This window comes from Excalfactoria chinensis, chromosome 30 (assembly GCF_039878825.1).
Source record: "Excalfactoria chinensis isolate bCotChi1 chromosome 30, bCotChi1.hap2, whole genome shotgun sequence".
Classification (NCBI taxonomy): Eukaryota; Metazoa; Chordata; class Aves; order Galliformes; family Phasianidae; genus Excalfactoria; species Excalfactoria chinensis.
The window spans coordinates 637,145-649,947 of record NC_092854.1 but is presented as its reverse complement, the minus strand read 5'-3'; the positions used below and the strand labels follow the sequence as shown (position 1 = coordinate 649,947).

At 57.8% G+C, this 12,803-nt stretch overlaps 1 protein-coding gene and 1 pseudogene across 3 annotated transcripts; both read left to right on the top strand.

Moving 5' to 3' along the window:
• Window positions 1–1,729: 1,729 nt before the first annotated feature.
• On the top strand, window positions 1,730–7,385 carry LOC140263425 (ciliary microtubule associated protein 1A-like). 3 transcript variants are annotated; one of them, XM_072358308.1, is made up of 10 exons: window positions 1,730–1,975; window positions 3,006–3,143; window positions 3,559–3,684; window positions 4,317–4,622; window positions 4,788–4,917; window positions 5,168–5,368; window positions 5,748–5,849; window positions 6,191–6,312; window positions 6,480–6,620; window positions 7,156–7,385. In XM_072358308.1, the coding sequence occupies exons 5-10, from the start codon at window positions 4,800–4,802 to the stop codon at window positions 7,237–7,239; spliced, it is 768 nt and encodes a 255-aa protein (XP_072214409.1). In that variant the 5' UTR covers window positions 1,730–1,975; window positions 3,006–3,143; window positions 3,559–3,684; window positions 4,317–4,622; window positions 4,788–4,799; the 3' UTR covers window positions 7,240–7,385. The 3 variants fall into 3 exon arrangements, with proteins under 3 accessions (XP_072214409.1, XP_072214410.1, XP_072214411.1); XM_072358309.1 differs by having other exon boundaries at window positions 3,559–3,696; XM_072358310.1 differs by lacking the exons at window positions 1,730–1,975; window positions 3,006–3,143; window positions 3,559–3,684; window positions 4,317–4,622 and adding an exon at window positions 3,685–3,696.
• A 1,904-nt stretch (window positions 7,386–9,289) lies between these two features.
• LOC140263413 (T-cell surface glycoprotein CD1b-3-like) lies at window positions 9,290–11,475 on the top strand (annotated as a pseudogene).
• The last annotated feature ends 1,328 nt before the right edge of the window (window positions 11,476–12,803 follow it).

The window sequence follows — 12,803 nt, the reverse complement described above, 5'->3', positions numbered from 1 at the left end:
GCCATGGGGCAGCCATGAGGGAACTGTGAGACTGGAGGATCAAAGGGTGACTCCATCCAAGTCTCCTGGTTTGTCCCAGGGCTGCCCCCATCCCCACAGCTGCCAAGGTCTGTGTGCACCTCTGCCCATGGAGGAGCCCGAGGCTGGAGTTGGACATAGGGACATGACAGGAGTTTGGGGGGCCCAGAGGGGATTAGGGGTGCCCAGAGCCTTGGGGGTGCCAAATATAGAGGAAGGGGGATCTCAAAGGGAGGAGAATGGGGGAAAATTAAACACAGGGGGTTGGGCACCTAAAGAGATGAGAATCGAGCTGCCAAAGAAAGGAGACCAGTTTGTTCCACCTCAATATGGCACAAACAGCTGTGCTTTTGGAGTGATGCACTGCCAGGCCAAACAAATGTGGGCAACCTGTGCCTATGCATGGGGAAAATGGGAAGACTGTAGCCCTCATCTCATCATAAATGAAGAGACCTGGCTGGGGAAGGACAGCCCCCCCAACTTCCCTCTCCATTCTGGGTCCTCACCTGCGTGGTCTGGCTGCGCTCCTTGGCACACTGTGGCAGAACTGTCTGACATCTCAGGGCAGGCAGCAGCATCTCCTCCCCCAGCACCTTCCTGATCTGACACAGAAGGCCTGGAAGGAGGTGAGGAAGCAGCTGCAATTCCTCTCCTCTACCGGCAGCCCGACCACTACCATGCAGACTGCACAGGCAAGCTACAAGGAAATTCAACCAGGAACTGCTGTGGGGATGGGCACCAGGCAGGGCACTGGCAGCTGAGGGGAATCGCATCGGGTCACTGTGGCCAGAAGAGGCTCCAGGAGCAGCAGTAGGGGCAGCTCCCATGGAGGGGGGAAGCAGGGGCAGCTGGGCCTGCCGTGCAGATACACAGACAGGCATAAAGATACCTCACATGGCATCGTGGCTCCTCTGCCTCGTTCGGGGCCTGGCAGGTCTGTCTTCAGACAGGCACTCAGACAAGCCTGGACACCCAGAGCAGCCTTTTCCAGCTGGCGGCCGGTCACCAGTGGTGTCCCCCAGGGCTCGGCACCGGGGCCGCTCCTATTGAGCACCTTGATCAGGGATCTCGGCCAGGGCATCGAGTGCACCCTCAGTAAGTTCACAGACAGCACCGAGCTGGGACGGAGTGCTGATCTGCTGGAGGGGAGAAAGGAGCTGGAGAGACCGCATTGATTCGATGGTTGGGCTGCAGTTGGACTGCAGGACCTCGAAGCTCTTCCCCAGCTGGAGCAATTCTAGGATTCCATGATCCCAAATGCATCCCAAGTCCATCCCATATCCAGAGCCCAGCCCATATCTATCCCATTTCCGATATCCCATCCCGTATCCATCGCATATCCACATCCCCACAGCCCACGTGCCAATCCCAAATCTCACAGCCCAATCCCAATTCCCAATCTCATTCCCAGTCCCTCATCTCCAACCCACCTCCCACCTGTCAATCCCAATCCCTCATTCCTAATCCCAATCCCGATTCCCATCCCAATCCCCCATCCCGTCCCCGGTCAAATCCGAACGCATCCCAAGCCCCGCCCCTGCCGCCGCTCCGCCCCGCCCCCGCTCTCTCATTGGTCATGGGCAGCTCCGGCCCGCCCCCGGCCACTCTTTGGTCAGAGGCAGTTCCGTCCCGATCGTACTTCTCATTGGTCAGCGGCAGCACCGCCGGCTCCGATTGGCTGAGGCTGCCCGGGCAGCCCCGAGGCGGAACCGCGGCACGACGGGAGCGCTGCTGAGCACGGCGGCGCCGGAGGTGTGCGGGAGAACGGCTCCGGGCCGGGGCCGGGGAGAGGAACCGTGCGCGGCCCGAAGCGGCCCGCCCTGCCCTCCGGCGTGGGATGCGGGGATTTGGGGCGGCTGAAGGACTCGGGGCCCCCACCGCCGCAGCGCCGCTGCCCGCATCCGGGCCGTCCCCCCCGAGCCGTCCAGAACTGCTCCCGGTGCCTCCCGGGGCTGAGGTGGGCTGTGGGTGTAGGGGGCAGTGGGGGGGATGGGGGAGCTGAGGGGGCTGTGGGGTAACGTGGGGCTATAGGGAGGGTATAGAGTAATATGCACGTACGGGGGGGGGGGGGGAATAGGGTAATACGGGGCTGTGGGGGGCAGTGGGAGGGATCTAGGGGTGAATAGTGGGGGATATGTGGTTGTAGTGGGCTGTGGGGGGATATGAGGAATTGGGTTGCTCTGAGAGGAATATGAGGGCTGTTGGGGGATGTGGGGATGTAGGTAGCTGTTGTGGGAATGTAGGGGGGTGTGGAGGTATGGAGGGGCTATTGGGAGAGATCTGGGGCTATAGGGAGCTTTTGGGGGGCTATAGAGGGATATAGAGCAGTGCGGGGTTTATAGGAGGATATGGGGCTGTAGGGAGCTAGGGGGACTGCAGGGGTAGATGTAGGAGTATATGGGGCTATGGGGCGCTTCACAGTGGCCATAGGAGGGTTATGGGGTTATAGAAAGTTGTCTGGAACTTTTGACGTGGTATAGGAGGATATGGGACAGCAGGGGCTCTGGGGAGGATATAGGGGACTGTGGAGGGGATACAGGGCTGATGCTGGGCTGTGGGGGGCTACAAGGGATCATGGGGTTATAGGGAGCTGGGGGGCTGCGACATTATATAGGGCTGTGGGAGAGCTATAAGGTTCTAAAAGGGGCCTGTAGGGTGCTCTGGGTGGGTTATAGGAGGATTATGGGGGATATGTGTCTCTAGGGAGCTGTGGGTGGGCAGTAGGAGGATTCTAGTGGGATACAGGGCTATAGGGGATGTATGGGGCTATAGGGTGATATGGGGCTACAGAGTGGGTTATAGGGGCATGTGGGGCTAGAAGGCTCTCCCTCGCTTCCCCTTTCCCTTTCCCCCTCCCTTCCCCCTTCCATAGCAGGGTGGGTGAAATGCTAGTCCCGAAATTTAAATCAGAATTGGAATTGTATTGGACTAGAATATGACTGTTTTGTGGTCTTGGATCTGAACTGCGTTTTCTCCTGGGGCTTCAGGTCCAGGTACTGTTTAATAATGACTGTGGAGAAGGTTTCAGCATCCAATCTCCTGCTCAGGAAGAAAGAAGGAAGTTTCTGGAGAACTTGCTGACTAGTGGAGCTGCTGCTGAACCTCCCCTTCCAAGAAGGCAGCAGGTGAGGCCGTGGTGCATCTCAGCCTTTCCTCAGCGCAAGGTAGCAGCGATTCAGGCTGTGCTTTGCGCTGCTCCTCCAGCAGCACTTGTGCTTCTATCTGAGCAGCAGGCGGCCGCCAACGTTGTCTGCTGACTGCAGGCTGGGCAGGCACGGGAAGCCCTGCCTGCAGCAGCAGCAGCTGCCCTGCTTTGGTTCAGAGCTGTCAGACCTCTGTGCGTCTTTGCTCCCCCTCCAGCTGGTTGTGAAGAGCCCTTCCATTGTGGAGAGGGCTGCGGCTTGAGTTGAGCATCTCCTGGTGTGTCACACAGATCCAGGGCTTTCAAGAAGCCGCTGCTTTCAAGTGCTTCAGATGGTGAATGTTCCTGGACAGAGCGCTTGTCCCCTCCAAGCTCTGAAGCCAAGGTTTGTTCTGCAGGTCCCGCTGATGGAACAGGCATCAAACAGCCCAGAGCTCATGGCTGGGGAGAGACTGCGTATTGCTTTGTGAAGGGAGAGCTGGAGGAGGGCTTTGAGCAGCACTGCGCAGGGATGCAAGCAGCTGGTAAGAGAAGAGGTGTGTGTGCTGAGAGCAAGGGCTGTACGGCTCATGTCTGGGTGCTGACATGGAATGCAGGCAGAGCTCTTTGCAACTAAGTGTTGGCTTCAGTTTAGCTCCTCCTTTCCTCTCTCCCTTTCAGCAACCTCTGTTACCATTCTGCTGAGAATGGCTAAAGGTGCACCCATGGCTGGCATCAAGACTAACTTGATCAAGCCATAGGAGAGCTCCAAACAACAAGCAGCAGAAAATTGTTGCATGTTCTAGGGGAATATGCAGACATCACACGTGACAGGTTATGCATAGATTACTGAATTTTTTGGAGATAAATCTATCCCCCTTTTTGCTGCATTCTTTCCTCTTTTCCTCCTTTCCAGCCTCACTAAAGGAAATTCTCATCTCTGCTGCACCTTCTGTCCCACCAGGACCTCTCACTGCCTGGGCAAACGTTTTCATAACACTTCTGGGCATGTGACATTTCCATAACTGACCAATCCTGACTGCACAGCAGTTCCCATTCACACGTGTTAATCCAACAATTAAAAACAAAACAAGAGAAAAACTACCAATCTGAACAGCCAGCAGGACCAAGCTGAGCTCTGCTGTGTGATCTAACTAAGAGCTCGGTCCATCTGCAGGTGTCAGCAGTGTGAGCTACGACTTCTTACTGGTTGGGGTGCGAGGCCGAGAAGGCGTGGAGGGCGCGGCTCCAGGCCAGCCAGGAGATGTCACAGCACGGATGGCATCACCTGGAGCCTGTGTGCTGTCACAGTGCGCTGCCATGACGACGCCGGGCCCTCCCCAAGGACAGCCGGCCACTGGCTCCAGGCACCTCATTTGTGAGCTGTGCTGCCCGCAGCCGCTCGCCGTGCCCTGTGCCTGAGAGCAGCCCCAGCAGCAGAGCAGCTCAGCCTCATCGTGCTCGTCCTCCAAGGCTCAGAGAGGTGAGGGAGAGCTCCTGCACACTTCAGGCTGCAGAGCCCAGCTGCAGGATGCGGGCTTGGCTGCAGTGTGTGTGAGGGGCGTGTAGCACGAGACTGGCAGGACTGGCAGTGAACACCTTCCTGCTCAGGAACTCCCATCAGTAACTGCTGTGCTCTTGCCTTTAGGTTTGGAGGCACATGCCTGCCAGCATGGACGGAGCTTGGGTGGGGACCTGGAGACCTCATCGTCCACGTGGCCTCATCTCGGCCCAGTTCCCCAGCCCTGGGCCCCAGTACTCCATCCCGGGGACAACAGGTACAGCGACCGTCCCTGTGAGGCGCATTGGGGACATCACGGGGCAAAGCAGCTCCCCAGCCTTGCCCTGTTCTGTCAGAGCCTCCTGGCTCTGGCACAGCTGCAAGCCAGGCCTGGCCGAGGAAGGCCAATGCTGCTGGCGCTGCTCCTTGTGACCCGAGGACAAAGGGGCCTGCTTCTGGTCTGGGTCCAAAGGAGCTCAAAACATGCAGCTGCACAGGGGTGTGCTCTCTTCTGCTTTTCCTCCTAGGTTACGTGGGCCACAGCCCCACCAAAAACCGTGCCCCCGCGTACACGTTTAGAGGGACCAAACGGCCTGCGGCAGAGAGCTGTGGGCCAGGTCCCTGCTACTTTGTGGAGCCAGCCATCACTAGGAATGGCAAGCACGTGGTTCCAGGCACCCACCTCCGGGGACGACCCATGACAAAGACCACCGTCACCCCTGGACCGAGTGAGTAGCACTGCTGCAGCACTTCTCCCAGACAACATGAGCACGCAGCACATTTGCCCGGGGTCAGCTCATGCCCTGATGGAGCTGTAGGTCTTTTTTGAGAGAGCATGAGCTGCTCTGAGCAGCGATAAATGCCCTCGGAGAAGGACAGCTGCCCAGCACCATGGGCCCAGGGCACAAGGCACTATGTCTGAAAAGTACAAGGAGCAGGGAGCTGACAGGAGGGACAGCAAGGCAGGACATAGTGGCGGGGCACAGAGAAGTGTCCCTGCGTGCTGCCTGTGTCCCCCAGCAATTCTGCAGCTCTTCAGAGGACCCCTTCTGGCTGCAGAAGGAGACCAGCCCTTCACAGCTTTCTTCCTCCTCTCCTCTGTCCCAGGTGACTACCGCACCGAAGCTGCCAACAGGCACGTCTTCAAGTGCCCACCGGTGCAGTCCATGGCCTTCCGGCGGGAGCCCCTCCGGACAGACCGCCCTCCAGGTACGTGACCCTGTCAAAGGCAGACCCTTCAGCCTGAGCATCCTCCAGGGATGGGCTGCTGCTCAGCACCAGCAGAGGGCCTGCTGCATGGCCTGCGCTGCAAGATGTGGTGCCGGGCCACAAGCTTTCTTACATGACCACCACCTCTCGGCCAGCAGCGTCTCCAGCTGCTCATGCTCGAAGCTGCTGGCACTGGCCCTGTGTCAGAGGAGAGGGAGGAACTGGCAGAGGGGCAAGATGTCCCTCCACTTCCCACCAGTGGGCTGGACAGGCTGCCCCTCGCTGCTGCTTCCATTTCCTCCATCCCCTCACGCACACACTCTCTGCTGCTCCTCCTGCAGGTCCTGGCACTTACACACTGCCCAGGCTGATGGGGCCCAACACAGCCTACACATCGGCCAGCCCCTGCTACTCCATGAGGGGAAGGAGCCAGCGCGGTCGCTTTGATGAGGACCTTGCCAAGGTGAGCTCTGCTGCTCCTCTTTTCCATGTTAGCATCCGAACCTGGGCTGCTCTCCCTGAGCCACAGGGGCTTCCAACCCTGCTGCAACTTTGCTTAATGCAGCCTTCCAGGGAAAGAGAGAGCCTTGAATGTGACCCCAGCCCCGTGTGGCCATGCCTCTCTTGCAGACTCCAGGTCCTGCGGCGCTCCCCAAAGTGGCTGTGGATGCCTACAAGACCAGGGCACCTGCATACACCATTGCAGCCCGACCAAAACATGGAGAGGGCAAAGCAGTGAAGCCCGGGCCAGCAGACTACAGTGTAGGCCGGGTAAGGCCTCAGCTCAGCTCTTCCCCTCTGCTTCACAAGCACAGCCTTCATGCCTCTTCCCCTTCCCCTGCGGCTTCCGCCAGCCAAACAGCTTATAGCTGCAGGGACCAAGTGCAGGACAGCAGGCCTGCTCTCTGCCTTCGTGCCACCTTCTAGCAGAAGAAGGGAGGAACAGCACAGCACACAACTTTTCCTCCCTCTGCTCCATTTCCCTTCAATGGGTCGCCTGGTCCTTCACAAGCTCTTCTGGGGGATGCAGCTCACAGGGGCTCCAAGCAGCACACCTCCAGCATAGGAGAATTAGCTGTGAGGTCCCAGGTGCATATGAGGGGCCCATAAGAGCACATGTAAGGCCAGCACACCTCCCTGAGCCAGCTCTGCTCTAGCAGGGAGCCACACCAGCTCTGCACTGGCGCTCAGCCCTTCCCAGTGAGGCACCAGGGACTGTCTGGGATTGGGAGGGGTGCAGGACAGCATGAGCAAGGGCAGCAAAGAAGGGCCCTTGCTGATCTGCCTTTCCTTTCTGCCCTCCCAGGTGACGCTGATCAAGCCCCAGGCGCCTGCCTCCACTTTTGGGATCCGGCATTCCCTCTACACAACCCCTCTCATCGTGGAATAAGACACAAAGTCTGGAAGGCCGTGGTTGCTTTCCTGGAACGGGAGGGGAGGAGAAGAAAGAGCAGCCAACTGCCGGTTTCCTTCTGATTCCATTTCCCTTCATCCAGTTGGGCTTTTGCCATTATACTGTTAGATGTTAGTGTTAGGAGTAAGTCATTAATAAATTAATTTAGTACCTTTATGTATATCTTCTTGTTGCTCTGTTTTCCTCACCACTGCACACAGGAATGCGCTGCCGCTCCCTGAAGCCTTTCTAACATCAGCGCATTGCAAACCGCTGATGCTTGCTTTATCAGTCACTTGCATTACTGAGGTCTGCCATGTGCTGAAGTAAGGAATCAATGCAGCAAATAGCAAAGGGAGGCCAGTGTGGGCAGTGCAGCCCTTCCAGCGCCATCAGGTAGATGTCAGTGAGATGCCTGGGGCTGGGTGACTTAAACACCTGCTGGTGATCATCTGCCAGCTTACAGGATGGCCGGCAGCATTTCCTGTACCCATGACAACACCTGGCTTGGCCATAAGGACATTCCTGGAACAAAGGTTGAAGGGAAAATAATGAAACACGGAGGCAAAAAGGGAAGAAAAAGCAATGGATGGCAACAAAGATAGAGAAAGCAAGTAGGAAAGCTAACCATAGCACAGCAAAGCAAAGCAAGGCAAAGAATGGAAAAAAGCAAACTTGCAGGAATGGAGGAATGTGGGAAGAGCTGTGCCCCTGCTTGCCACAGGAGCTGCATGGGAGGAAAAGAATCTGGGCCAGAATGTAAAAGGAACTCCTTTGGGTTCTGGGTTTGAAGCAAAGCTGAGAAGCCATGCCTGGGAGGAGCTGTGGGCCTCTCCAGGCCACCTTACTGTCTCCCCAAGAGATGAGGTGCATAGGCTTGGCATTGGCTGAAGTGCTGGCCAGAAGCAAGCATCCGTGTGGAGGAAGGCAAAGAGCGGAGGAGGATCCAGGGTAGCTACCGGGCATGGCCTTGCTCAGCAAGGGGAGGAAAAGCCTGGAGGGCATGAGCAGGGAACAGAGAAGGGCAGGCAGTAGGTGTGAAGCTGGGAGCAGAGAATGGTTTGGGTTGGAAGAGGCCTCAAAGATCACACAGTTCCAACCCCATTCCTTCTCCCATTCATTCCCCATTTCTTCTCCCTGCTTCATACAGGAACTTACAGACATTATGGATGACAAAGTAAGGCTCATGGAGAAGACTGGGTATACACAAGATCTTTAATTCATCGGTGCTAGAGAACTGCTGGAACATACTTGTCCAGGTCATGGGGGATCTCTGGGATCCCTATGCGTCTCTATGGGGTCCCTATCGGTCTCTATCAGGTCACTAGGGTGGCTGTGTGTGGTGATATGTGGTCCTTATGGATCTCTTTGGGGTGATATGGGAACTGCATGGGTCATAATGCGGTCGCTAAGGGGCAACATGGGGTCCCTGTGGGCTTTATGTGGTCACAAGGGGTCTCTGTGGGACTCTGTCGCGTGATACGGGACTCTATGGTGTCCTTATGGGTCACTTTGGGATCCTTAAGGGGCTCTACGGGGCCCAAGCCTTCTCCTTCCCTCCCCCCCCCCCCCCGACACGGCACGATGCTGTTCCCCTCTTTGGCCACAAGGTGGCGGTAGAGACCTCGGAAACGGCTTCTCCAGCGGGGTCGGCGCAACTCTTGGGTGTTCCGTTGGTTAATTAAAACAAGGATGGGGTCGGGGGGAGTCAAGTGACTCCTTGGAGGCTGACCTCAAGGTCACCTCAGGCAGGATGGCTCCAGGGACAGACTTAGAAGAGGAAGTGACCCCCTTGTGCCGTCCCTATGTGGTAACCCCCCCAAGTTCAACCACAGGCCAGAAAGAATCCTTCCAGACCCATAGCCTGAAAGCCTCAGCCCAACTCCTTGCAGAGGGCACCTCAGGGACCTCCCCAAAACCTCAACACCGACCCTATTGGCTGCTGGGGCCAACCAGTGCCAACCAGCGAGGCAAGAGCTGCCTTGAGAAGTGAGCAGCCCCTTCATCATCCTACTGCATCCGTGTGGAGCTGCACCATACAGACACCATGCAGCTCTTCCATGCATCTCTCTTCCTATCTCCTGCAGGCTCCTATACACTCAAACTTCTCCATTTTGCCACCTTCCAAAACAGCACCTCCGTGCTTGTGGGAGCAGTGGGGCTCTTGGGGGACGTGGAAATGGGATCTCTGGACAGCAACACTGGGAATATCCACTACTACCGACCCTGGCTGTGCTCATCCTTGCCAAAAGGAGACTGGGATTTCATTGAAAGCTGCATCAAGTCATACGTGAGGGATTTCAGCAGGCTGGTGCAGATGTACATCATGATGCCCTGTACGTGTCCCTTCTCCACCCCATTTCCAAGGTCCCCTCTGGGATGCTGGGGATCAAGCTTTGATATAATAAGGACAAATGGTCACATTGTGGCTGACTGTGATAAATGGTGTGTGTCTGCTGGGCAGACTGGGGACCTGTGGTCACCTGAGGCAACTTTGGGCACCCTCAAATCCCTTGCCAGCCCACTGGCTGCACTCTACTGTCCTTCCTGACATTAGTGGCCTTGATGGGAGGGACAGAGGGACAGTTCCAGGGCTGGACACCACCTCGATGGGCCTTGCAGGAAATCAGACCACAGGTGCCAGATTTGGGCTATCAGGGACACTTTGCCATCACCACTTCTCTGTGGAGTAGTTCCAGAGAAGGGAAGTGATGCTCTGTGCTCATTCCCCTGGGGCTGACTCAGTGTCACTGGGTGCCAGGGCTCAGCCCCAGCATCCCTGCATGGGCTGTCCCTGTGTCACCACCATGGCAGGGAACAGCCCAGAAGGAACATGTTGGGCTTGGAGGGGGGATGAGGGGCAGGGTGACATTGGAGCAGCACCGGGTGCATTCCCCAGAGCCCAGCAGCCCCTTGGGGACTCATAGATTTTCCCCATGGCACTGAGGGGATGACAGTGCTGGGACAACATGCCTTCATCCTGCATGGAGGGAGGACACAAACATTCATTTTGGACCACCAGGACCCCTTTTTTTGACACTGGATACGAGAGCTAGAGGGTTTTTTTTGCATGGGGACAGCACTCAGTCAGACCTTAAGCAGCCACGAAGCCGAGTGCCTGCTCATATGATACGTATCATAAAGGTGATACATATCAACTCTACCACTCTACCCCTTGCCCCCAGACCCTTTTGTCGTCCAGTCCTCCATAGGCTGTGAGCTCCAGTCCAACAGGACCATCAGGACCTTCTTTGACATTGCTTACGAGGGCCAGAATTTCATCCACTTCTGCCTGGATACAGGCACTTGGGAGCCGATGCAACATAACCAGTTGTCAGCCAGAGCTGTGCAGCTGCTGGCCAATGCCAGCACTCTCAATGAGGTGATCCAATTGCTCCTCAATTACACCTGTGTGGATATTCTGAGGCTTTTCATCCAGGCTGGGAAAGCAGATCTGGAAAGACAAGGTGAGCTGACCCCAACATTGCCACATCAGCTCCCGATTTTGGGGGGGAGGCTGAGTGGTGCCACACTGCAGACCCCTCATATCCATCCCTCAGTGCCCCCCACCGCCGTGGTCTTTGCCCACACGGCCGGCCCAGAGCAGCTCCTGCTGGTTTGCCGTGTCACCAGCTTCTACCCACGGCTCATCACTGTCACCTGGCTGCAGGATGGTCAGGAGCTGCTCCCGAGCCCGGCGCTGAGCACCAGCACGGTGTTACCCAATGCTGACCTCACCTACCAGCTCCGCAGCACCCTGCTGGTGTCACCCCGGGACGGGCACAGCTACGCTGCCGCGTGCAGCACCGCAGGCTGGGTGACCACAGCCTCCTCGTTCCCTGGGGTAGGTTGTCCCCCTCGGGAATGCGGCTCCCGAGCCTTGTTCCCTCGGCATGAGGAGCAGGAGAGCTGACGGGCTGTTTGTTCTCAGAGCACTCCAAGAGGGAACTGAGTGCGGGGATTGGGGTCGTCCTGCTGCTGGTCGCGGCCACCATTGCCGCACTGTTGGTACGGAGATACAGGTGAGACCACCTCCTGCCCCGCCGCTCCTTTCAGAGCCCCCCCGACCCTCCCCGCAGCACCCACTCTCGTTGTAGGAAGCGGCAGCGGGTGGACGAGGAGCGCAGCGTCCCACTGGCGGAGCGCCGGAGCGCAACGCGGAGCGGGACCACCGCAGGGCAATACGGGGGCTGCGGCAGCGGAACGGCAGGTGAGGGGAGGGGGCACATCTGAGCTCTTCTCAGAGCTGAACTGTGTGAGAGCCCCCCCACTGCTCGTGGCAGCTCCCCCAGCCCTAATAAAAGTACCCACCTGCCCAAGAGCAGCGAGCTGTGACCTCCCGTCGGCACCTTCTGCATTTTATCGCCCAACCACCGCCTTTATTAACCCTCTTCCGGAGATATTTGTACCCAGACCCTCCCTCCAGCGACACCCACCGACGGCGCTGGAAGAGCTGAGCAGCGCTGAGCTCCGCTGTGCTCCCAAAGAGATGCTCAAACATTGCCGTGCTCAGCACGGAGATGCGGGTTTGAGTGAGACCAGGCAGGTTTGAAGCGAATGGAGCATGGAATAACCAGATAATTTGACCCACAGGTTACCCAGCTTGTGCGGAAATCCCCCTTTGTGGGTATAACCGTGCTGTGGGGGCGACGTGCTCCCCGGCGATGGGGGCAGCACCCCGATTTCAGCCGTGGGAGGAACCCATCCGTGCCCTTGAACGATTCCAGCTCTGGAAGCAGAGGATCCCGACAGCGCCTCTGCACGCCTCCGGGCAGAACGGGGCTGGGGAAGGGGAGTGCAGAGGGAGGGGGCTCGAGGGAAAGGCTCAGGGGAGTGAGGAGAAGCGATGCTCTGGGGGTACATACACCGTGGGAGCATCTGAAAGCCACCAGGGCTCAGCCTTTACCTGGGAAGTCGTAACCCCACATCCTGGGGTCACCTCAGTGCCACCGGGATCTGAGTGGGCAGAAGCACCTCAACCCCTCAGGGACACCAGCTGTGCTCAGGAGGGGACAGCTCTGAGACCACCTACCCCAGCTCTGCTCTAGGCGGCTAGGGGTCGCTGCCCATGCGGCTCGAGTCAGTCGGCACTGTCTACCCGGCTACGAGCAGCACTTGGGCTCGGCGGTGGCGGCTAGGGGTCGCTGTCCGTGCGGCTCTATTGTAGTTGCTAGGTCTGCCTGCTTTAGGCGGGCCTTCGCCGCTCGTCCTGTTGGGCTGCGCTATTGCTCTGGAGCTTCCAAAGGGGTCGCTGTAATTCTTTACCTCCAGTTACGTCGAGGTAAAGTTCGATTTCTGTCGGCGCCTCCGCCGGTAGTCTCCGCCATTGTTTTTGGAGCACTTTTTTCGGGTGCCTTAGGTTTTCGTCGGCAGGAGCGAGTGCTTACTCGTCTCCGGTAGGAGGCAACGAGCGGGTGCAGGCGAGCACGGTTGACCAGCCGAGTCTCGAGGTTGTCGGCGGCGACTTTTTCGTACGCCTCTCGGGTCGATGGGTCCGGTGGCCTCGTTGGGGTCTTCGCTGCCTGTGTCGCAGCTCGGCACCGGACTGAGGTTGGAAAAAA